At 42.9% G+C, this 26,738-nt stretch overlaps 2 protein-coding genes across 2 annotated transcripts; both read left to right on the top strand.

Annotated features, from left to right (window-relative positions):
• Positions 1–1,620: 1,620 nt before the first annotated feature.
• On the top strand, positions 1,621–7,930 carry LOC306929505 (uncharacterized protein). The gene is made up of 2 exons (XM_079510052.1): positions 1,621–1,868; positions 6,061–7,930. Exon 2 carries the CDS (start codon positions 6,153–6,155, stop codon positions 6,999–7,001), a length of 849 nt encoding a protein of 282 aa, XP_079366178.1. The 5' UTR covers positions 1,621–1,868; positions 6,061–6,152; the 3' UTR covers positions 7,002–7,930.
• Positions 7,931–13,151: 5,221 nt separating this feature from the next.
• On the top strand, positions 13,152–23,385 carry LOC306929864 (aquaporin-7-like; the record flags this gene model as incomplete). Its single annotated transcript, XM_079510597.1, has 6 exons — positions 13,152–13,280; positions 14,517–14,643; positions 15,129–15,266; positions 21,733–21,851; positions 22,463–22,680; positions 23,232–23,385. 6 exons carry the CDS (start codon positions 13,152–13,154, stop codon positions 23,383–23,385), a joined length of 885 nt encoding a protein of 294 aa, XP_079366723.1.
• Between the last annotated feature and the right edge of the window lie 3,353 nt (positions 23,386–26,738).

Here is a 26,738-nt window from a genome sequence, read left to right as displayed (position 1 = left end):
ACAGCTACAGTACATACAGTACATACCTGTACATGTTATATACAGCTACAGTACTATACATACCTGTACATGTTATATACAGCTACAGTACACACCTGTACATGTTATATACAGCTACAGTACATACACACCTGTACATGTTATATACAGCTACAGTACATACACACCTGTACATGTTATATACAGCTACAGTACATACACACCTGTACATGTTATATACAGCTACAGTACATACCTGTACATGTCATATACAGCTACAGTACACACTTGTACATGTTATATACAGCTACAGTACATACCTGTACATGTTATATACAGCTACAGTACATACCTGTACATGTTATATACAGCTACAGTACATACAGTACATACCTGTACATGTTATATACAGCTACAGTACACACTTGTACATGTTATATACAGCTACAGTACATACCTGTACATGTTATATACAGCTACAGTACTATACCTGTACATGTTATATACAGCTACAGTACATACATACCTGTACATGTTATATACAGCTACAGTACATACAGTACATACCTGTACATGTTATATACAGCTACAGTACATACAGTACATACCTGTACATGTTATATACAGCTACAGTACTATACATACCTGTACATGTTATATACAGCTACAGTACATACATACCTGTACATGTTATATACAGCTACAGTACACACCTGTACATGTTATATACAGCTACAGTACATACACACCTGTACATGTTATATACAGCTACAGTACATACATACCTGTACATGTTATATACAGCTACAGTACATACATACCTGTACATGTTATATACAGCTACAGTACATACATACCTGTACATGTTATATACAGCTACAGTACATACAGTACATACCTGTACATGTTATATACAGCTACAGTACATACATACCTGTACATGTTATATACAGCTACAGTACATACAGTACATACCTGTACATGTTATATACAGCTACAGTACATACACACCTGTACATGTTATATACAGCTACAGTACATACAGTACACACCTGTACATGTTATATCCACTTATTTACTTCCACATATAACTTTATATGACATCACATCAAATGATATCAGTTTCTCGTATCTGACTGTCCCATTGTGTGTGTGTGTGTGTGTGTGTGTGTGTGTGTGTGTGTGTGTGTGTGTGTGTGTGTGTGTGTGTGTGTGTGTGTGCGCGCGTGTGCGTGCGCGTTGTGGCAACCCAGGGGAGAATAGGCAAGATTCACAATAAAATAAGAGGCTCAGAGTCAGAATCAACATAAATTGTCTTTTATTAACGTGTTAGGGAAAGGGGAAAACGGGGCAAAACAGAGAGCTAGTGACTATATGGTATTCAGGGGGTGGAGAGTGCTGTAGGCTCTCCCTTGTGGAGTTCAGTCGGCTTGTGGAATATCCATTATACCAGCCTCCTCATGAACAGAGTGATTCCTGCTTCCTCACTCCTCCATTAGTCCAAACTGACTCCCCAGGCAGCTTGGGCGTCGGCTATTTAAAAGCTTCTGTTGATTGCCTTACTGGCTGCAGGTGCGTCCATGTCCAGGCTCCCATTGGCTGCAATACCTGTACAGGGTAATATACTCCCTCTATTACCTCCCCCAGCCTCCTTATGTGGGGAATAGGCCTGGCTGTTTCCCCTGGTTTGCCACAGCGTGTGCATGTCTGTGTCTGCGTGTGCGTGTGTGTGTGTGTGTTTTCAGGTTAAATGGTCACGCATTCCAAAAGCAGGTCAAGGGGTGTTTTACTGTGGAGATGTTCCGCTTCCTTTCGGGACTCACTTTGGTCCATATGAAGGAGTGAGGACAGACAAAGAGGAAGCTGAGAAGAGTGGATACTCCTGGGTGGTGAGTGTGTGCATGTGCATGTGCGTGTGTGCAATGTTTAACATTCAGGTACATGTATGAAAAAACTCAATGGGATATCATAAATGGACTAAATGCTAAATCGACTGCATTTATACAGCATTTTTCTCCAAAGCGCTTTACAATGTACTTCACATTCACCCATTCACACACACATTCACACACCGATGGCAGAGGAACCATGCAAGGCACCATGCTGCTCATCAGGAGCAGTTAGAGGTTCAGTTTGTTGCTCAAGAACACTTGGACACCAACTCTGCTGCCGCTCTACCTCCTGAGCCACCGCCGCCGTTATATGAACTAATCTAGTCACATCTATAATGAAGGACTCTCTGCTTAGTGTATGTTGTTTATTGTAGATCAATTATAGTTTCATGCCACAGGCTACAGATAATATCCTCATGTCACTATAGAGGTTCATCATTTAGTGACATATCATAGATATCAGTATATACTTAAACATACTGTAGATAAATACTGTATTTATTTTTCTTTAGGTTCGCAAGAAGAAAAACCGCTACGTCTACATTGATGCTAAAGACGAGACTAAAGGTGGCCTTACACTAGCCGATTCTTTTCAATCTGATAGCACCACACACTACAGGATAATCGGAGCGGGGCAGAGCAAATATCAAACATGCTTGATGTTGATCGGGTCGATCCCGATCGCGCCCCGAGCAGATCGATTGGGTCGGGCACCCCCCGAGCGTCAAAAAATGCCCGATTATCGGCTAGTGTAAGGCCACCTTACGTCCAACTGGATGAGGTTTTGATTGATTGATTGAAGAATTTATTAACAGTTTGCAGAATTACAGTACATTTCAAGCACAAACTCAATACAAAAGCTGTTAACTGTGAGTGGACGACCCAATTAAGCATTACACTTGTTTCCAATAGGGTCCACCATGTTCAAATCATCAAAACATTTAGAGACGTACAAATAGACACTTCTATAGACAGAACAGGAATTCATCATAAAGGAGGTAAAAAAGGGTAAAAAAGGGAAAAGAAACATATACAGTGAGGGGGGGAAAAAAATGGGTGGGCGGTGGGGGGGATTCACGTTCAGCTCCGTTAATTTGTTTGTTTTCCTTGGAGGAGCTGCGTTGGGTCCCCAAGTCGGCTCCGTGGCCGTACCTTGAGTTGGCTGTGTGGCCGTGACCGTCTCTTGTGTTGTCCTTGCGTTGGGTCCCCAAGTTGGCTCAGTGGCCATACCTTGAGTTGGCTGTGTGGCCGCGACCGTCTCTTGTGTTGTCCTTGCGTTCGTGTTTGAGGGATTCCGATTTTACAGGGGCCAGTTTCGAATTGCAGCCGTCCGTAGGTGCCCTTTGAGAGCGGTTTTGAAAGAGTCAAGGGATTCACATGTCTTAATGACAGTTGGTAGGGCGTTCCACATTTTGGTGGCATAGGAAAAATAATTTAGTCCCTTGTTTGTGCCGAATCTGGGTTGTACATGGTTCGTTGCACTCCCTCTGGTGTTGTGGGTGTGGACTTCGTTAACATTAAGGAAGTATCTAGACAGGTACATGGGTATCTTGGTGGTGTATCGAATCTTGTGGACCAGACCCATTGCAAGATGCTGTACTCTGTCGTCGACCCTAAGCCATTCCAGCCTGTCGAAGTGGGCAGGGGTGAGGTGGGTTCGGGGGGCTAGGTCAAGTAGGAGCCTGACCAGTTTGTTTTGGGAAGTCTGGAGCCTGGTTTTAAGGGCCTTTGAGGTGCTGTGGTACCAGGAGGTGCATGCATAGTCAAAGAAACCCTGTACAAAGGCTCCTGTTAAGGTCTTCAAGGTGTTTTTGTTGACCAGTGAGGAGATCCTGTAAAGGAATCTTGTTCTATGGTTGACCTTTTTGATTACGTTGGTGGCCATTTTATCACCGGAAAGATTAGCCTCCAGGATGGAACCTAGGTAGGTAATTTCATCTTTACGTGTGATAACATTGTCACCCACTCTAACCAAGAAGCCATTTGCCTTGCTGAGATTACTAATAGAGCCAAAGAGAATGGATTCAGTTTTTCCCAGGTGTAAAGATAGTTTGTTATCAGCGAGCCAGGTGCAGATTCTACCGAGTTCAGAGCTGAGGGCATTTTCAACCTGCAGTTTGTCCCTGTCCGAGACCAGCAGTGCTGAGTCATCTGCGAACAGGAACAAGTTGCAGTCACAAGCTGAAGTCATGTCGTTTACATATATTAGGAACAGTAGAGGCCCTAGTATGCTTCCTTGTGGAACGCCACAGCTCACTGGGAGGGGGGGGGACAGTGTTCCGTTCACTTCCACCATCTGTTCTCTCCCCTCCAGGTAGGATTGCATCCAGCTCACTGATGTGCTATCGAAACCAATTGCTTTTAGCTTGTTAACCAGTATGGAGTGGTTCACGGTGTCAAAAGCCTTTTTGGAGGTCCAGCATGACCATGCCGCAGTATTTGCCAGCGTCCACCTCTTGTTTGATGTGGTCGCTCAAATAAAGAAGGCATGTGTCAGTGGAGTGGGATGTTCTGAAGCCAGATTGGAACTTGTACAATAATTTATTAGTGGCAAGATACTTTTCAACCTGTTCATAGACTATTTTTTCCATCACTTTCGAGATGGAACTAAGAATAGAAATAGGGCGGTAGTTGCCGGGGTCTAATTTACTCCCTTTCTTGTGCAAGGGGGTTACTTTGGCCAGTTTGAAATCTTGGGGGACCTGTCCCTGAGAAATTTGGAGGGAATGTTGTCATGGCCTGTGGCCTTGTGGGGTTGGAGGGCACTCAGTTTCTTAATTACCTCATCAGTTGTTACCATAACTAGTTTAAAATCGTCTTTACAAACACCTAGGTTTCTGTAGAAGGTTGTAATGTGCTCTACACCAAAGAGCCCAGAGTGGGAGGGCAGTTTGTTAACCAGAGTTGTTGCTATGTTTGTAAAGAAGATATTCAAGTAGTTGGCCACATCAAGGTTGTCAGTGATGAGAGTGTTGTCCGATTTGATGTTTATGTTTGAAAACCTGGTTTTTAGTTTCTGACCATAGCCTAGTTGATTGTTTAGTAGCTTCCAGAGCTCATGAGGATTGTTTTTGTTTTCCTGTGCTTTATCATTGATGAAGTTACTTTTAGCTGATTTGGTCATGGCAGTTACACTGTTTCTTAGCTTGATTCGTTGGGTATTTAGGTTGTTCAAACGGTGAGACATTATTCTATGGTTCAAACTCAAATAAAACACTTTCTCCTTCACAGGAAGGAATTCACCTTGTACTGTACAGTATATACATCTACACAATATATACTGTACATGTTGTTTTATATATAGATAATAATAATAATAGCTCAGATCTATATAGCGCTTTTCTAAGTACCCAAAGCGCTTTACATAAAACAGTAGGAACAACTTTAATTCAAGAAACAAAAATAAAAACAAGAAGGCAAGTAAAATGTCAGTGCTAATGTATATAATGATGTATATACATCTACACAATATATACTGTACCTGTAGTTTTAAGTTCCTATAGATACAAATATACGTACAGTATATTTACAGTATTACAGCTTACTTTGGCCCCAGTTTGATCTAGGAGTGTAATTTGTTTTTGTGAAAGAAGGTGGTTGGAGTGGATATATGTGGACAGCGACAACGTCAATGCCAGTATATTTAATAAGCTGTTAGATGTGTCCAGGGAAATGCAGCTTTTTATCACCTAAATGTTCAGTTTTGGAAGAAAACGGTAACACCCAAGATGATTATTTATACATTTAAATCTCAGCATCATAAATGTCACATCCATGATTTCTCAGAGAATCTTAAATAAAGGTTGAATGAATTATGTTCAACAGGCGGTCCCGGACCGCCTGTTGAAGACCCCGCTCTAAATGTCTGTTAAATGTTACGTAACTTGTCTGTCTGTCTGTCCGTCCGTCCGACCGACTGACTGATGTATCTATAACTGATGGGTCAGACTAGTCTAGCTAACAGCTGACTAATCGACTAGAGAATTTGTTTTAATTTTTCTTTCCATTTGTACCATTTTTGACCACCCTTCCCCCTTACATTATGCAAGTAAGTGTTGAATGTATCTGTGATCTCTCTGTATGTTTTTGGATGTGATGACTTATTCTTAACTTATGACGACTTATAGTGATGAATCATTCTACTAACAACCCCCCCCCACCTCTCTCTCTCTCTCTCTCTCTCTCTCAGGACCGCATCCCCAGTCTTCCCACCAGACTCAGATCTTCTGCTGCTCAGAGTGTCCGTACGCCGTCACCTCTCAGCTCTTCCTCCACAAGCACATGAAGAGGAGCCACAACAACGTCTACTTCCAGATGCTGAGGAGCGGACAGATCCCCCCAGCAGCAGCAGCCAGTCAGCCAATCACCAGCAGCTCTGTGAGTGACCAGAGGAGTGGACAGATCCCCCCAGCAGCAGCAGCAGCCAGTCAGCAGAGTACCAGCAGCTCTGTGAGTGACCAGAGGAGTGGACAGATCCCCCCAGCAGCAACAGCAGCAGCCAGTCAGCCAATCACCAGCAGCTCTGTGAGTGACCAGAGGAGTGGACAGATCCCCCCAGCAGCAGCAGCAGCCAGTCAGCAGAGTACCAGCAGCTCTGTGAGCCACCAGAAACAAAGAGACACTGGACACAAACCTTTCTCCTGTAAGCTGTGTGACAAGAGTTTCAAAAAGTCAGATCACCTGAAGACACACGAGCGTGTTCACACTGGAGAGAAACCTTTCCACTGCAGTCAGTGTGACAATAGTTTCAGTCAGTATGGTCACCTGAAGACACACGAGCGCATTCATACTGGAGAGAAACCTTTCCACTGTGAGCAGTGTGGTCAGAGTTTCACTCATGCAGTTAGTCTGAAGATACACCTGTACAGCCACACTGGAGAGAAACCATTCCACTGTAAGCAGTGTGGTCAGAGTTTCAGTCGTTCAGAAAGTCTGAAGGTACACCTCCGCAGCCACACTGGAGAGAAACCATTCCACTGTAAGCAGTGTGGTCAGAGTTTCACTCATTCAGGTAATCTGAAGAGGCACCTGCGCATCCACACTGGAGAGAAACCATTCCACTGTCAGCAGTGTGGTCAGAGTTTCACTCAGTCAGGTCATCTGAAGAGTCACCTGCGTCGCCACACTTAAAGCGTTCCACTGTAACAGTGTGAAGAGAGTCGGTGAGTTAGTTCACCTGAGTATGAGTTTTCTCTTATTGCTATTTCGATGCTATAGTAGTGAGACTGTTTTAAGTTATGACTATGACTTTATATATTAAACTGTTGACATAACAGTGTGATGCTTTTTCTTTTTTATGACATTATTTGAGTCAGTTCACCTGAAGAAACACTACTAGTGAGTGTTATAGTGCTTTTCATTATTTAGTACAGCTGTTCCAGCACCACTGCTGTGTCACACTGATGAACACATTATAACTTTGTTGGTTCCTTACATTTAATACATTGAATGCATTTTCTCTTTCTTTTTCGATGCTATAGTGAGTTTTGTTTGAACTTATGGCTATGACTCTATTTATTATAACACAACATATATTATAACACTATTTATCATAACAGTGTGATGTTTTTGTTTTGTTGGATGTCATCATTTTTATTGATCTTTTTTGTTTTAATATTTCGTTAAATAATAGAGTAGTATAGTAATAGTATGACTTATTTTTCTCACCTTAACATAGTTTGATGTGTTGTCATGACAGCATCTTTATGACATCTGTTACCTGGATGATTTAATGTGGACAGTGTTTGCTCTTACATAGTTCTGTTGTATTATTTGTGTATGCATCAGTTATTGAATATGTTATCTATATGTATAAGTTTATACTAAGTTAGTTTTGATTTAATATGTTCCTGTACCTCTATCAACTGTTATGTGACTGAATTGGATAATATGTTTATGATCTGTTGTTGATTTAATCTCTCCACTGTTTAGAAATTCCATTGAGATACAGATTAAATCCTTGTTGCACTAAATGTGAACCCTGTATGTCATTTACCCTTTTAATTGTATTTGTCTTGTTACAGACTCAGATGACAAAATAAAATGTAGTCTCAAGTTGATACTCTCTGGAGTACATCTTCCTGTTGGTTAAAAAGTAAGAAAAAAAATTGGTTAGAGACCACTTGTTCTAAGTAAGTAGTGGTTACTTGACTTACCTACTGGTTAGAGACACAGAGAGAAAGAGAGGGGGGGGGGGGGGGGGGGAGGGACAATAGAGAAGGGAAGATGAGATATTGTTGTATTGTATCAATGAACTTGTGATTAGCAAACAGCCAAAAGTACAAAAAAACGAACACAAAACACAAAGGTGATTGGTGTGCTGTGCTGACACCAACACTGGCCAGCTGAATATTTACCATCCACACCATGAAATATGAATACAAGGTTTTCTGAAACGTTTACAGCCTTGTTTTCAAATAATTGCAGACTTTGCAGTGCATGGAGTAAAAGTAAATTTTCCTCTGAGATGTAGTGTTGTAGAAGTAAAGCTAGCCTATTGGAAATACTCCAGTATTAAAATAAAATACCTAAAAGTGTACTTAATTACAGTACTTCAGTAAATGTACTTAGAGAGATTTACTTTCTACCATTTGTGCATGCATTGATGCATGAATCAGATTGTGTTTTAGGTTAATTGTAAAACACAACAGCAGGTGGCAGTGTTGTGCCAATAAAGATGTTTTCAAGCATTAGAAGTTAAACTGTATGGGATGGAGAGATCTATCCTGGATATTCTCTCTCAGAAGCAACATTGACAGAAAGCTATTTTTCAAGTATTTCTATTCAATGTTCTTCATGATTATTAGAATGAATATAATATATACATTTTCAAATGAATAACATTGTTAATAGAAATACAAGGTGATATGTCCAGAAGACATTATGCAATTGTATGTGTTTGTTGTTGGTGCTGCTGCATATATTGTAGCTTATACTTTTTCAACGCATCACTGTGTTTATTGTATAGGCGAGTATTTGTTATACATACAGGTGTTGGGAAAAGGCATGCCCCCCTTCTGATTTGTGCCTGGAGCCGGCACTGTGAATAGTATTATAGTGGTTCTCAAACTATTACATTTCATGTATACCGGTACCCGTTCGTTACTCTGAGGCCCCTCTTCCACCGGTTGGAGGTTTTACCAGGGTATATGGAGGTTTAACCAGGGTATATGGAGGGGGTCAAAAGAGGGAGAAACACTATTATTGACCTGGAGAGACTGAGAGATAAGCATCGCTGCACCAAGAGAGGGCTGTAGTTATGGGCCTGCTAAACATTTACAGAGGAAACCACTTGGAAACCATGGCTTTGCACTGGGAAGGAGATGTTTTAGCTGCATGTGAATCACATACTGTAGTAATTGACACACTCCCCAGACCAATAGTGGCGATTGGATCACACAGGATCCAGCCTTCTCATCTCTGCTATTTTAACTGCTGTCTTCTCACATTGAGGTCAAGACAGTATACAAATGTATACTGTTGGTGTTGTTTTTTTTATTTTTTATTATATTAGTTTTTATTAGGTTTTTATAGACGTGTTGTTGTTTTCTTACCCTATCAGAACAAAACAAACAAAACTATAAAGTCTAATTGCATAATGGTGTTATTGTTTCTTGCTGACTTGGTGGCCATAGCAGAACAGGCGTAATCGTCATGGCTTGTGGTGGACATTTTTGTCAAAATTACATTTTTGCCACGGACATACAAAATGAGCATTACCAGAAACACATGAAGAGATATCCCCGAATGACCATAACTAGGTCGGTAACTCTGAGAGTGTTACCTGTTTACCTATCCACTTCGTGCCTTGTGGCACATAAGGCCTTCACAGAGCGCTTCCACCCTTCACGGTCAGCTGCTGCCATCCTCACTTCAGGCCATGACCTCCATCCTGCCTCTTGTCTTTCTTTCTCAACAGTGCGCCTCCAGGTGGTCTTTGGTCTTCCTCTCCTTCGTTTCCCTTCTGGTGCCCATGTCAATGCTATGTTGCAGTCATTGTTGTGGTCCTGTCGTAGTATGTGTCCAATCATCTTCCATCTACGCAGCTTCACTTCCTCACTCAGCGGCTTCATCTCAGCTCTCTCTAGCAGCTCTTTAGTGCTGATGTGATCTTGCCAGTGTATACGGAGTATTCTCCGTAGGCATCTGTTGTGAAACACGTCAACTGCCTTGTTGTCTCCTTTGTTCATTTTCCATGTTTCACATCCGTATAGCAGTACTGGCATCACTAGTGTCCTGTACAGTTTTAGCTTGGTTCTTCTCATGATGTTGTTTGAGCTCCAGGTGTTTCTCAGTCTGATGAATGCACCTCTTGCTTTTGACACTCTAATCCTCAGGTCCTTCATGCCACCTCCCTCCTTGCAAACTGTGGCTCCCAAGTAAGTGAACTGCTCTACCTCTTCAAGATCTTGTCCATTAATCTGAATTCTTTCCTGGTTCCTTGGATTAATCCTCATTGTTTTTGTCTTTTGTATGTTGATCCTGAGAGTCCTACTCGCCTGGCTTCTTCGTCCATTTGTGCTGTTTTATTTTGAATATGCTGTTTTGTGGAGGAGAGCAACGCTATGTCGTCTGCGAAGTCTAGGTCGTCAAGTTTTGATGTCAGCTTCCATCGAATTCAACTCTGAGAGTGTACAAATGGTTAATGGAACCAAATTTTGATTCCATTTGTACACATTTGTTGAGTGAATGGCAAATTGAGTGGCACAGTGAATGGAAAAGTGAGTTTAACATTGTTGTTGTAACGTTGTTTAATGCAATAAATTAGGACTTTTCTGTTTGGATGTATGGGCTGTCAAGGCCAAAAAGTATTTTTTTTTTTTTCTCCCACTAAGTAGGTGTTCCCGCATAACTTCCAGGTGTGATGATGATGATGAGCACTACATCCATAACTGCTCCCCCCCTCCGTGCTCTGTGGGCAGCACTCAGCTGGGTCGCCCTAGCAAGGAAAGCCATGATGCAGAGACATAACTGGCATATATCCTGCACAACACCACCACAACAGTCCTCTAAATAGACTCTGAACGGACACAAGCTGCAGTCCAAAACCATCAAGGTGTCGTATGCGCGGCCCCGGTCGGACGCAATCAAGGACACCAAAATCTATACGTGTGTGGTCTGCCTAAGAAAATGAAAAATGTACCCGTTCTACATACTGTGAAATAGTAAAACAATCAATCAATCAATCAATCAATAAATCACACATTGACACAGTGATTTCAACAGAAAGTTGAAGGTTTGTCAACTTTATATTTGAGGGGCGTTAGCCCTCCTGTACAGCTTTTGTCCTCACACTTCTCAAGATTTGCCATTGACAATGAAAGGGGAAATCAGGTCAAATGTCCGCTAAGTCTTGTCCCCACACGTCTCAAGATTTGCCATTGATTCCACCAAATATGACGTAAATTAAACATCAAAACATTAAACGCCATTGACGTAGACGAGCAAATCAGCTAACCAATCACAGGCAACTGATTGGCCGGTATGAGATGATGCATGATGATGTACGATGATAAGAGCGCCCCTCACTTCACACGGGTGTGATTTTTTTTTTATCTGAATAATGTTCAGCAAATGACATGAAATGTACAGCACAACATCTACAGACTCAGGGCTTCAGGCAGCCCTGATGAGATTGAGTGGAGAAAGAAAAGCTGCAAATCAATCAACATCAACAAAAACTGGTTGACGTAACTTAACTTTTTTTTAAAGACATCGAACGGATAGAATGTCAGTATTTGTTTGTCTAATTTAAAGGAGCTATCAAGGTTTTGGGGTTGAGAGTGCCAAAAGTATGGGAAGTGATGGAGGTGCCATCATGACCAAAGATGATGATTTCAGGTTTGGCTGTCATTTAAATGTAAAAAAGTTTGGCCATTATTATGGAAATAATATATGTCCATCCGGGTGAATGTATATCTTAGAAGTTTATTCAGAAGAACAGCAACAAGCAAACAACATCTACTAGTCTAGCAGGCTTAGCCTGTATCACTCCAACTTTCTCTCTCAGTACATCTCTCTCTCGTCGTCTCCATCCCACTCCCCTCCCCTCAGCTTCTCCGTAGGTCCTCTCTTATACCTCAGAAGCAGGTCCACAGATAAACATATAAACAACAATACAATACAGACGCCCTGACTGTCTTGGCCGTCGCCCCCCTCCTGAGACAGGAACTACCCAGTGATACCTATTCAGGCCCAACAGGGTCTCATAACAAACAATAGGTGTGACATGGTCTTTTACATACAACTTGATCAAAGGGTTGATTGGATTAAGGCAGGCTTTCAGGCCAAGGTATCGTTGCTCACAGACACGACCAGACAGACTAGCATGGAACAATATACTATATAGATTTGAGTTCATATTTCCCACAACATTCCAGAAGAAGTTTAAGAAGTAGTGGAAAATTGCAGCTTGTATAGATCAGCTATATTCACTAGTTTGTGTCCTGGACTCACGGGGGAGATCAAATTTCTCTTTTGGGTCTTGACTGAGCTGTTTGGAAGTGAACCACTGGTCTACCGTCTAGCCAACAGGAACAAAACCTCTGAGGCAATGACTCAGACGCATCCTTGACCTGGTTGTCACTTGTCACCATGCCATAAACTGTAGAGTAGTGCCAAGCAAGCCATAATACCTTTCCTACAGGAAGCAGTCATGACCTTGTGGCTGTTAAACTAAGCATTAGTAGCCTATTAAAAATAGAATTCTAACACGCCACTGCATTCACAATTTCACAAACCAACATGTCCTAAAACATTTTGTGACCAAAGGCTTTCTTACAAAACGTGTAGGATTTGTTTTTTCTAATAACAAGGCAGTATGCCTTCTGTTAGCTGTTCACCCTGTTCACCCTGTTAGCTGAGTCCGAGACATTGAACTATTGGACGCCCTGTGTGTGTGACTTTGTCACAGGGAGGAGGGGGCTGAGGCCTTAACCTTTGAACACACTTCATGGGGTACTCACTACAGATATAAAGAGAGAGAGAGAGGGTCAGAGAGGGAGACAGAGAGAGGAGAGAGATATAAAGAGAGAGAGAGAGGGTCAGAGAGGGAGACAGAGAGAGGAGAGAGAGGAAGGAAGGAAGGAAGCTTGCAAGCAGAGGGGATCAGCAAAAAGTGATGCGTTTTTGTGGAATAGAGCTAAGGGCCTCTACAGACGAGGATAATTTCGTCCTCGTCAGTTAACTGAAGGGACTATAGTAACTTTTAACTTGTACATGAAAACAAAGCAAAAACTGAAAATCAACCCAAGTAAATTAGGGTGGAAAGAAGAGGAAAGAATGAACGAGCGGCCAGCAGCACTTCCGGGCCCTCAGAAGAAGGGCCGCAAAACTGTATTGCAGGCTTGGATCAAGAATGAGGTTTTTCGAGTGGGACTCGCCGAGACCCTGTGCACATATGTCATGATGGTAAGAGAGTTTATTTCACCTGCAGAGAGAGTGAACTAATGGAACCACATGTACCATTTATGGGTTGTGGTTTGATTTGTTCACTCTCTCTGGCGCAGGACTTTACTGTGAAGAATTTACTACGCAGGCTGGCTGTGTACAGTGTACAAGCTTGTAGAATGATGGGCTATTTTTGTTTTGTTCTATTTATACTTAGCCAACCATGGTCCAGTTTACTATCTAAGTCTAGAGGGCTTTTACAAGTGGTTAATGTTGTAAGTTTGGTGACATACAGAGTTATCTACGGCTTTTCCTGAATCACACACACATGGTATAGTCTTTGAACACCATGTGCTTGCTGTTGATTAGGAATGTCAAACTCCATGACCAGCCTGGTGATAACCATGCATGGCCCTCCCCTGTCCGGGAAAACACTGGCTTAATTGTCTCAACAGCATGGCATTGCCACATGTTGAGGTCACGTGTTAGCCACCTGTCATATCAAAGCCTAAACTTAGACCGCTGCATGACACACACACGCGCACATGCGCGCACTGTTCCCATTTTACGGACTGTGTAAATGTGTAACACAACCTTTTCCACAACTGCCCACTGTGCATAGTTACACTTGGAGTCACATGCAGGCACTGGACTTCACCTCCTGCAGTTTTAAGGAGATTTAACTCTCACTCACTTCACATGGGTGTGATCTTTTAAATTCTGTCTTACTTTTCTCTCCTTGCCCCCCCCCCCCCCCCCCCCCCCCCCACCCGTAAACTTTTGATGTGACAGTGACACTAAGGGTCCTTTCAAGCGGGCAGCGATTTAACACACCTAGTAATTCATTCGATTTTTTTTGAGTGGTGCAAACCACTCCAACAACTGGCTTTGTTAGTACCCGTGTGTGTTTGTGTCCGTGCACAGGTGAGCATGGTTGCTATGGTTAGTGTGTGACGTCACTGACATAGCTGATCAGACTATATAAGACCATGCACCACTCAGTTCACACGGGTGTGATTTTTTCTGTACGTGCGGAGTCGAGGGTTGACAAAGCAAGTGTATTTATGTGGGTGCGGCCCCGTGAAATTGCCGCGCGCGTGTTCGTTTCCTGCACACGTCCGCGGCTGACCAGACCTGGAATCTGTTTAGCTTTTTTTTTTTGTTACGCCCCTGTTACGCCCCTCTTGAGCAGACCTGTCGTTGATCCAGACAACTGGCCTTCTGACACTAATGAATGATTGTGATGTCCTCTTCCAGGTGTTTGGCTTGGGTTCTGTGGCCCAGGTAGTCACAGGCCAGGGAGAGTTTGGCCAGTACATCAGCATCAACCTGGGCTTCGGTCTGGGCGTGGCCATGGGAGTTCACGTCGGAGGGAAGGTCTCAGGTAGGTTAATAGGGATGAAGTGAGCTGACCACAAAGTTAAAAACGCAATTTAGATAGCATGTTATTTAAACAGATAGGCTACCTGGTATCAGACGAGAGGCCGATTCTATACAAAATGCCATCTGAATCAGTTGTCACAATTACATTTTTTTTCAAAATTGTCCAAAACTAAATAGCAGATGTACATACTTGCAGCACGGGACGAAGTTACGCGGTGTGAGCCTGTAGATCTTGATCTTTGAATAGCCAAGGCTAAAATCTAAAATGACACAGATGCTTCCTTGGTTTTAATGGGTTAAATGTACAGATTGTTATTTTGATTGCCTATTGTTCAGAGTAGACCGACGGTAGGTTCTTTACCTGTGATCTTTACCTAAGGAATCTTACAATGACACGGCCAAATGGCGACGGCAGGTTGTAAGTATTTAAAGTTACTGAAGTGTGCGATTCCGACATAAATAACCTTCACTCTTCCGTTGTACCAGGGGCACATATGAATGCGGCAGTGTCGTTTACCATGTGCGTGTTTGGCCGTCTGGCGTGGAGGATGCTGCCGCTGTACGTTGTCACACAGTTTCTGGGCTCATTCCTGGCTGCCGGGACGGTTTACTTGGTTTACTACGGTAAGGACACACACGTCACACACAACGATGGAAACTATATTTGCGTGATTACATCAGAATAAATGATCAGAATCAATCAAATTTTCGTGTCAATTGAATATTTCCATTTATTGCCAAATGATACAAAAGAAAGACTATAAAAGAGGTAGATACCAGAACAGAGATGGATAATTATGAAACATGTGACAAGCCTTATGCCCAAACCACACTAAAGGGTCACAGCAATGCAACTCCTTGCAACTCAATGAGTGTGGTTTACCTTAAAACGGTTTTGTCCCGACACGACGGTGTGGTTTGGGCTTAATTAGTCAAAGCACACTAGCACAGGGTAGTTCTTACTTCAGTTAATGAAAACTGCAGTGTGCCCACAAAACATTGTATGCATATCAGCAGATTAAACACTATACTTAAACTAATTGGCTCCATAATTTTTTCCCTCTTCTCAAACTTTGTCATGTCAAGAACCCCCAAAATTGATCTATTTGGCCGTGGACCTAGAGCTGAAATTATTTAATGGGTTGATGGGGGGACCTTCAGAGAGGCTGATGATGGGGAGACCTTCATTATGGTTGATGGGAAGACCTTCAGAAGGATTGATGGGGGGACCATCAGAAGGGTTGATGGGGGGACCTTCAGAAGGAATGCCACTGTCCATCCTCATCTCCATCTCGTTTATATCCTCCTCCTCGACAGCAGTGTCGTACTTGGCACTGTGCTTGGCTGTTGTGCTCTGCCTGCCACTTTTTCAACGTGGTCCAACATTTCTCCACTCTCAGTAGCGCATTGTAGCACCCGGCCGCGCATATGCGTGGCGACAGACCGGGCCGGTCCACCAGGGACACCCCGACGCTGGAGAACCGTCGCCACAGTGGCTGCGTATTAGTTCCAAACAGAGCACGCATTGCCTGTGATGAATCTGGAATTCATAATTCACATTAATATAGTCTGCTTTAGCTAAAGTGTAAACCTGGATCTTTGTCTCTCATTGAGAGAGTGACATGACATGTTTAGACAGGATGCCTGCATGGGCACTGCAGGAGGGACCCTAAAGATCTGGCTTGCTGATAGTAAACGGCCAGGCCTGCAGGACACCTACTGTTCTGTGCTTGCTTCCTGGTGACCATATATGGAGACAATTTAGGCATGTTCGACCACTTTAGACTTAAGGGGGGTTGGGACCACCTTTGCATTCTTCCTTTGATGTCTCTGTCTTTAAGGTTGTCACTAAAATGTATGCATATTTCTGTTGACACCCTACACTCATGTAAACTGCTTAAAAGGTTGACCAAGATAAGACTCTTTGTCAGTCGGGCGCGAGCCTTGTGGATGCACGTCAGGCCATCTCTGGCTGGCGTGAGCTTTAACCTGTATGCATTGCTGCGCTGTGTACTTGTGAAATAAACAACATCATCTCGGATCTGCTTCTGCTGTCTGCCGTGTGTCACAACTTTTCTCCGGGGCTCTCATGGTTCAGATACATCAGATGGTGTCCGAAATCCGTTGTCATTGGACATTTTTTATGTGCCAGACAAACAGAACCGGCGGCTTTTTTATTCAGTCTAATTCGAGGTGGGGAGTTTTTGTGAGCAACGACGGGGACGTGTGATCCAGCGTTCAGTGCGTCTACATGGAGATGGAGGCCTTCGCCGGCTACAGGCTGCCTCACGACCCTGCCCTGCGAGAGGATGGACGGGGGCGGTCGCATCGACGGCGGGGAGACGGTGAGCGGCTGCGGTTGGCGGGGACCATCGTCTTTGCATCAGCGCGCTGGCGGTGGACGACGAGGTGATGGGACGCAGCGCAGCACGGCGGCGGGGACCCCATGGTTCCCCGGGGGAGAGGCGACCACTCGACGCATGGCGTGGCGGTGGTTTTCACTTTCCTTGGCCGACTGACCAACACAAGCTGTGGGCCTTGCAGTCGTCATACGCGGCGTCTGTGATGAAGTTACGCAACGGCCTTTTTCTTCCCAACTCTGATGAGTTCTGAGTTGGGAGGGGGGAGATGAGATGATGATGAGGACAGCGAAAACAGTGTGAACTTTTTCACAACTTGATCCGTGGCCTGGCGAACATTGAGGTAACGGAATGCAGCATACAGAAGATTTTCCTTTGTCCATATATCAGAGGCGAAGATGAACTTCCCTTCTCTCTGATTACAAATCGTGTGTCGCGTTTGTTTTCAACATGAATTAATAGGCATTATGTTGGTGTATGTTTTTGTCGTATAATTAGATAAGTTGAGTCATGAGTAGCCTACTTATGAAACAATGAGGTAATTTCCTCGAGACGTGTAGAGAATATTAGTTAAATATTGCTTAAACTCTGGCCTGTTAATGTATTTTTATCTTTTCTTATTACTGTTTAGCTGGTTAACAAGGGTCCAGCGTCATTTATTATGTACTACCCTAGTAGAGCAGAGTTTTATTCAAAGCATTATAACGTATATGTTATTGCATGTCCTAAATTTCCTGAAAGCGGCAACGTCTGTTAAATGTCAGTTATTATTTGTACTACTCATTTGACCATTATTCTTTGTTTAGGATTAGGTATTTGTCAGAAGAATTATTTGAATTACAGACAGCTGAGTTATCGAGGTGTAAAGGGGATTTTTACTGTGGTTTTTAAGCTAAGATGTAGTTTTTTATATGTTGTTTCCGTGGGTGTGAATCACAAAGAGGTGGTCAGGTCTCACGATGGTCCGTCCATGACCTAAGGGGTCATGAAGTGAATGTAGTAAGTGTTTATTTTTTTATGTTTTAGCCTAAGATTAAAGTAACACAGAGAGAGTCCTAAAAGCACATCGAGGATGAAATGTAATGTAATGTAATCATTTATGACAAGCTGTAATCTTAAATGTCTGTAAACCATTTTGGGGAAAGTCCTACTGTAATGCTGCTGTTTCTGATGTCTTGAATGTACCGTCCAGCTGAGGATCAAGGGGGGTGGTAAGAATTATGATTCCATATTTTAGTATGACAGTCTTTTGGACGGTCATAAGGGGGGTTATGATGAATCTGGAATTCATAATTCACATTAATATAGTCTGCTTTAGCTAAAGTGTAAACCTGGATCTTTGTCTCTCATTGAGAGAGTGACATGACATGTTTAGACAGGATGCCTGCATGGGCACTGCAGGAGGGACCCTAAAGATCTGGCTTGCTGATAGTAAACGGCCAGGCCTGCAGGACACCTACTGTTCTGTGCTTGCTTCCTGGTGACCATATATGGAGACAATTTAGGCATGTTCGACCACTTTAGACTTAAGGGGGGTTGGGACCACCTTTGCATTCTTCCTTTGATGTCTCTGTCTTTAAGGTTGTCACTAAAATGTATGCATATTTCTGTTGACACCCTACACTCATGTAAACTGCTTAAAAGGTTGACCAAGATGGGACTCTTTGTCAGTCGGGCGCGAGCCTTGTGGATGCACGTCAGGCCATCTCTGGCTGGCGTGAGCTTTAACCTGTATGCATTGCTGCGCTGTGTACTTGTGAAATAAACAACATCATCTCGGATCTGCTTCTGCTGTCTGCCGTGTGTCACAACTTTTCTCCGGGGCTCTCATGGTTCAGATACATCACCTGCAACCTTCCCTTGCTGTTTAGTAAACTCACCCCACACAGCCGGCAGGTGTACTGTACGTCAACTACAACTTGTACACTAGTGTAGCTGCCTGTATCTGTCATGCTGTCACACATGTTTGCGGTAAAATGTTTGTTTACATTCTCGAGTCTCGAACTATAGCTGCAGCAGTTTTGTTTATCAACAAGTGAGAAACAAATGCATGATGGAGCGGCGCTGGCTGATGACGTCAATTCCTTAGCAATTGTCACCAGACTTTTCCTATGGAAAAAGTAAAAAGGCTGGTGGTTTGTTTTTCTGTAAAAGTAGCTTGTTTCTGAAGAGTATAGCTGCTTATTGTCTCCACCAGGCCGAAGGCTTGGGGAGAGAGTATGTTTTGCACTCCGTCCGTCCGTGCGTCCGTCATTCCGTCTGTGACCAGCTAATCTCCGGCACCATTAACCCGGTCGATGCCAAATTTTGCACACACACTCCCTGGATGCCAACGATGAACCTCTGCCCCAAAATTTCCAGAACGGCCTGTTATAGCGCCACCAGGAGGCCGCTTTGTGCAAAACAAGTTTTTGGACAGTACACCTACAGATTTCGTCCAAACATCACGCAAATTGGTACACAGTCTCTCTAGAGCCATTCAACGAAACGGGTCTTTCAGATTTCTCAGACTCCATCCTGATTGGCTAAGATTGGCTTCCAAAGTTCGCAGGAGTGCTCAGTTTCAAACAAAATGCTGCAAATCATGAACACATTGTGTGATTTCCATGAAATTGTGCACGCACATTCCCACTAGGCCGAGGAAGAAATGCCACATGAACATTTTCAACTCAGCCTCATGGTGGCGCTATAACCGGCCGAAAAGTGTTTTTACCTCTAACTGCACGGATCTGTGGATAACTTTGTATGCCAACTCCCTAGAGGCCAAGGAAAAACCTTTTCCTGGAATTTTTCACATCTGCTCTTTATAGCGCCACCAGGAGGACGACATATGTAAAACACATTTTCTAATATTACTCCTTCAGATTGTATCCAAATTTCACGCAAATCGGTACACATGCTCTCCATAGTCATGTGATCAAGACGGGTTTGTTTGATTTATCATAATCCACCCTCATTGGCTACGATTGGCTTCTAAACTTTTCAGGAGTAGCCCGCTTTGTACCCGTTTTGTACAAATCGCCACAACTACTCAACGCAGCGTCCGATTGTGGTGAAACTGTGCATGCGTATTCCCACTAGGCTTTGGAAGAAATGCCACTTGACAGTTTTCAAATCAGCCTCATGGTGGCGCTACAACAGGCCAAGCCACGTCACACACACACACACACACACACACACACACACACACACACACACACACACACACACACACACACACACACACACACACACACACACACACGTTTATATTGCTCCTAAACATTTTGCCAAACATCACACTCACACTCCTATCCTCCTGGTGGAGACCTGTGCCCAGAAGCTGGGCACTTTTTCTAGTTTGGGCTTGCTTCATAATGTTCCCAATGTTCCTTCATAAATGTCAAGAACCTCCAATAGCCTTTGTATTTAAATTTGGGCACGGAACCCCCATCTGAAAATATTTTGTGCCAGATATTAAGAACAGAATTCTAGAGCTCATACAAGATTTGTGTTGTTTTGTTACAATGTTTCAAAAACAACGTTTTTTTCTATCTTTTTAGTTTTTAGTTTAATTTAGTTTATATTAAAAGTATAACTAATCATTACATTTAACATTACATCCAACATTTCTTTTTTGGTTGATCGAAAAGGCATAGACCGAAGCTCAAAGATGCCATTTAAAAAAACGTATTGCAAATCTACAAGCGCTGTGAGCTTGTAGATTCGCTATTTTGAAAACATTCACATATTATCAAATGGCCGATGTTCATAGCCAGCTAAATACTTCCAATAGAAAATATTAATATTTTTAATAGATCTCCAGCTGTGCTCCTTCAGGGGTCACCACTAGTGAATCATCTGCCTCCATCTCCCCCTGTTCTCTCACACCAACTAACTTCATGTCCTCCTTCACACTTCTTTCTCTAGTCTAGGCCTCCTGCCTGGCAGTTCCAAACTCAGAATCCTTCTACCGATATAGGCTATACTCTCTATCCCTCCTCTGTCCTTTGTCCAAAACCAAATAGATAAATAGGCCTATTTAAAATGTTGAATAGCATATAAAATCCCAAACGAATGCTACTAGTAATTGTTAGAGTTGTGTGTAATGTTTATTAGATTCACTGGTTGAACATTTATTCTTGGAGGGGAGGGCATCGAGGCCCCAAAATGGAGGATCGAGGCCCCAAAACCAGTGTACAAGACCAGCGGTACTCAAAGTGGGGTCCAGGGACCCCCAGGGGACCAGGGGTCCTTGAGGGAATTCCAGCATCACAATCATTTTAACCATTTCATTAATTTATATGCTGGCTATTAAAAAATAGCAGACCTTCACTATTTAGTTTCACGGGCAGCGTGGCACGAAGTGACGCAAGCTGACGTGGCACTCTTATCATCATGACGTAAAATAGACACTGACGTAAAATTGTCCATTCATTGTCAATGGGAATTTAATGTTTGTGTAGGACAAAGTTTGTGAACTTACACTGACTAAAAGCTGGATATAGGAGGGGCTAGCACCCCTCAAAAATCTCAAAACATATTTGGAAAAATGTGAATAATTTAGCTTAAAAAACAAACAACCCCACAAATCTTCTCTTCTGGGCGTTGCTGGCCAAAAACCTTCTCAGATGGGGGTCTGCGGCCAAATCAATTTGGGCGTCCTTGACACGAAAATGTTTGAGAACCACTGCTGTAACAAAATAATAAACGCTGAGAATGACCTTCTCTCACTTACTATGTGATTACAGATGCCATACATGAGTTCAGCGGAGGGAACCTGACAGTGACCGGTTCCAAAGCCACGGCTGGGATCTTTGCCACCTACCCTGCACCATACCTCACTGTACAGGGTGGTTTAATCGACCAGGTGAGCATGCCTATGCTTACAACTAGCCCAAGCTGGACCCCCTAGCTGAGAGAGAGAGAGAGAGATGAAGCAGGGACACATTGCTAAAGTTCTATTCTTTGGCCTCCTGTAGTAACTCTGACTCTGAGGATCCCCTAGGGATCCCGGACCCCCTGTTGAAAACCCCTGCATGGCTTACTTTCAACATTGCGGAAATAGCCGATCTACAAGCTCACAACTCATCGCATCGCAAGGCATTGTGAGCTTGTAGATCATGCTATTTCTGCTATTAATCTGAAAATGTATGAATACTTTTCAACATCCAAGCAATTATGACGATTATGCAAAAAGAAAAGAAAAAAAGAAGCAATTACCTCATATAATTAGGTGATCATAATAACAGTGGCAGACAGCACAAAATGCGTGTGTGTGTGATGTATGATGGTGTGATTATCTCTGTGTTTGACGCATGTGTCTGTGTGTGTGTGTGTCTGTGTGTGTGTATGTGTGTGTGTGTGTGATAGATGATGGTGTGATTATGTCTGTGTTGATGCGTGTGTGTGTGTGTGATGGATGACGGTGTGATTATCTCTGTGTTGACGTGTGTGTGTGTGTGTGTGTGCCACTGCCAGGTGTTTGGCACGTTCTTTCTGCTGCTGTGTCTGATGGCTCTGACGGACCGGAGGAACCAGCCCGCGGCGGCGGGCAGCGAGCCCCTGGCCAAGGGCCTCCTGGTGCTGCTCATTGGCATCTCGCATGGCAGCAACAGCGGCTACGCCATCAACCCCACCAGAGACCTGGCGCCCAGAGTCTTCACCGCCATGGCGGGCTGGGGAACGGACGTCTTCAGGTAATATATATCTCTCTAGCGGGACAGTGCACTTATATACTTGCGTGTCATGGACCCCAGGGTCCCCAAACTGATGTGTTTGGCTGCGGACCCCCATCTGAAAAGGAATGTGCTTGCTTTTTATAAAAGCAATGTTTTACCACTTTTTGCCGTTTTTAACCCTAACCTCAAGTCTGACTTAAATTGAGTGCCTGTTTCATGCACTCAAAATAGCTGATCTACAAGCTCAGAAAGCACTGTGATGCAGATCTGCCATTTCAGGTGTGCATTGCACAAATCAAGCCTAAATACAGTATTTCATGATGTTTACTGTATAACCATTAAAAAAATAATTCTTGGCCTAAAAATGGTCCTCACAATCTATTTCTGAAATTCTACTATACTTTGTGTGTGTAGTGACCCGGGTAGTGTAGTAATACTGTACAAGCACACGCACGCACGTCACACGCACACTTAAATACAATACAAAAATAAAATAAAAAGTTTGAGCAACGTTTGCTTTTGTGAGATACTCAATCTATTTTCTCTTTTCTCTCCACACTCACACACAGGGCTGGAAACGCATGGTGGTGGGTGCCTGTAGTAGCCCCCCTTGTGGGAGGGGTCATGGGGGCAGGGGCCTACAAGTTCTACGTGGAGTTGCTCTATCCCTCGCTTTGTGACCAAGGGCAGGATGAGGAGGAGGAGGAGCTTACGGACAAGTAGCAGCCTCTGGAAAAGCAGAAGAGCATCTGTATTGATGTGTGTGTATGAGGCCCTAGCAGTGAGATGTGTGTGTGTGTGTGTGTGTGTGTGTGTGTGTGTGTGTGTGTGTGTGTGTGTGTGTGTGTGTGTGTGTGTGTGTGTGTGTGTGTGTGTGTGCGTACCTAAAGTATGTGTTGTTTGCATTTTAGCCGATAACATTCCATGATGGGAGAAAATTAACATTGATTTAGTTTTTCATGGAGCAAGAATTCAGGAAAGTCAAGCCAGTTTAATTATCTGAAAGAGAATGAAACCCCATAAGAACCAAAATAAAATCCTCTAGGGAGGCTAAATAAGTGCAGGGGCTTTTCGATCTGAACACCTAACAACTTCCTGACATCAGCGATAAGATCCGCAATAAGGCTGTACTGACTACAAATACACAGCAAAATCAATTTTCCCCTTTTTTGTTTTTGATTTTTACCCGTTTGTCCTCCCAAATTTAGTCATAGACAATTAATTCCTCCCCACACACATTTCTTTTTTTTTTTAAATGCTTTTTTTGCGGCTTTCGCCCTTATGTTATATTTTTTATAGAGGGACAGACAGTAGGCTGACGGGAAATGGGGGAGAGAGATGGGGGAGTGACATGCAGTAAAGGCCGTCGGGATCGGGAGTCGAGCCCGTGGCACACTGCCAGGCTCGGGCTGCCGGCCAAGGTGCCTGGACCGCTGAGCCACGGCCCAGGCCCCCACACACATTTCGACGTTAGGCCTAAATGGGTTAAGAGTTTACACACTAAGCGCTTTAGAAAAGCTCTATATAAATCTGAGCTATTATTATTATTACAGTGACATATCATTTTGGATGGGACTAAATGAATGATGCCCCTGCACGACTTTCAGTCAACTTGTGAACTGCACTATTATAATATATATAATGTATAAATATTACAAAGAAGTCTATAGAGGGTCTGAGTCTTATATTTCAAACAAAGTTGGGAGTATTCTAGCTATATATATGCCAGCATCTTCCATCAATGGTCGATTCTCACCTGATACTCCAGCATTGTTCACCAGAATGTGGAGAGCCTTCTCCTCCTCATTGACCTTCTCAGCAAAGGCCCTGACAGAATCCAGAGAGGACGTGTCCACCAGACGCAGGTGGACGTTAGAGTTCCCCGTCCGCTGTCGGATCTCTTCCCGTGCTGCGCTCCCGCGCGCCTCACTGCGACACGCCAAGATAACACGGGCCCCGCGGCGTGCAAAGTCCAGGGCAATGAACTTCCCAATCCCTGCGACACTGAACCGGATTCATTCATTCATGGGTTGGGGACATTTGGGGACTGGGTTTGGGGACTGGGTTTGGGGACATTTGGGAGGAGTAGCTCTGATCCATAGCTCTAAATGCGCATTTAGAGCTATGGATCAGAGCTAGGGGAGGAGTAACTGTTTTGTATGTAGGCCTATTTATTTTCTGTAATATTTATCATTTTATTATGTTAGTAGTCGTAAAAAATAAAAGACGCTTTTACAATGAGTTAGACCTGTCATGACTATTTTGTTCACTATTGTGAGGTTTATTGTATATGACTAAGCAAGTTTCAACTGTGATTTACTCTGTAACGGTAGATGGTAATAACTCAATTTCTTTTTTATAATACAGTATACATTCAAGTCTATATTTTGATACATATCATGGGCACCAAGTCATATCAAAACAATGTCCTTGGATGTGTTTTTTATCAAAACTGTGTTTCTTCATAACAGGTTTTTGAGATACATGCATGAATAGACAAGGTACTGGTAAGACTATGTAAACATGGTATATATCAAAATGTGCGTTTAGAATGTCTAATTTTACCTCAAAAAATAATTGAGTTTATATGATGTTCCAATTTCAGAGCTATGGGGACTTTTAGCTGGATAGGTCAGATTGATCATGACTGACCATGCTATTTATAGATTGCAAAATATCTACAGTGGTACATGTGAGAAACTTTTTATTTTATTTTAATTGAACTAGACAACTCACCCTTTAAAATGAGATATTGCATGGCTATGTACGCCCAGCAGAAAAAAAGTTATTTAGAAAATAAAACTTCAACCGGGCATAACTTTTTTTGGTTGTCTAGAAACAGAAAACAGTGTAAATGCAGGCTCTTTTAAATGGCTTCCAACACAAGAACTAAACATTTTATCAACTCAGTTCATTTTTTTCCTGGAAGCAGACAAGTCAAGCTTTCTCTGAAGGTCTTTCGTTGTCACACATTCACAACAGAGAATTTTCAATAAATCATTCAAAAACGCCATTCTGCCATAGAGAAGTCTACCTACTATATAGAAATCCTTGAAACTCTCAAAGAGTTAACATGAATCCAACGTTGATGGAAAAATAAGTCAAACCAGGCACATGAATTTACACAACCATGATTATGGTGATGTTAAATCTACGAAGCAATATATGAAAATGTTGAATCTGCAACGCAATTGTATTCAAAATGTGTCCCTGCTGGGTCCTGACCCACTGTTCTAGAGTAGAATCTAGACACAGCTGTTTATACCACTCAAAAAACTGGTTTGATTGATTGATTGAAAAATGTATTAACCGTTTGCAGAATTACAGTACATTTCAAGCACAAACTCAATACAAAGGCTGTTAACTGTGAGTGGACGACCCAATTAAGCATTACACTTGTTTCCAATAGGGTCCACCATGTTCAATTCATCAAAAACATTTAGAGACGTACAAATAGACACTTCTATATAGACAAAGGACAGAACAGGAATTCATCATAAAGGAGGTAAAAAGGGAAAAGAAACATATACAGTGAGGGGAAAAAAAGGGGTGGGTGGTGGGGGGGATTCACGTTCAGCTCCGTTCATTTGTTTGTTTTCCTTGGAGGAGCTGCGTTGGGTCCCCAAGTCGGCTCCGTGGCCGTACCTTGAGTTGGCTGTGTGGTCAAATAAAATAAAGACAACAGTTTTGAAAGTAGCCGATCTACAAACTCACAACGTCTCGCAGCGTGAGGCCTTGTGAGCTTCTAGATATGCCATTTTCACAATATGTATCTGTGGAATCGAACTAAATGTAATGCCTCAACTCATATAATTCCAACTGCTTGTCACTGAGGGGGGGGGGGGGGGTCTCCAGTTAAAAAAACATTACTTTTTTGGGGTCACAGCCTTGTTTAAGAGAACCAAAAACTAAGTAGGCTACCCAATAGTGTGCAGTGCAGACATGGTTGTTCATAGCATTTCACTTTCTTGTAGATTGGCAAATGTGTAAAATTATGTTAATGTTTTATTATGGTCTACATTCAAAGACATTTATTTAAAAATCATGGTTTACAGTTGTTAAAACTGCTATGTAAT

This window comes from Electrona antarctica (assembly GCF_951216825.1).
Source record: "Electrona antarctica genome assembly, chromosome: 9".
Classification (NCBI taxonomy): domain Eukaryota; kingdom Metazoa; phylum Chordata; class Actinopteri; order Myctophiformes; family Myctophidae; genus Electrona; species Electrona antarctica.
The sequence above is the reverse complement of the archived record's forward strand: the minus strand, read 5'-3'. Positions and strand labels throughout refer to the sequence as shown.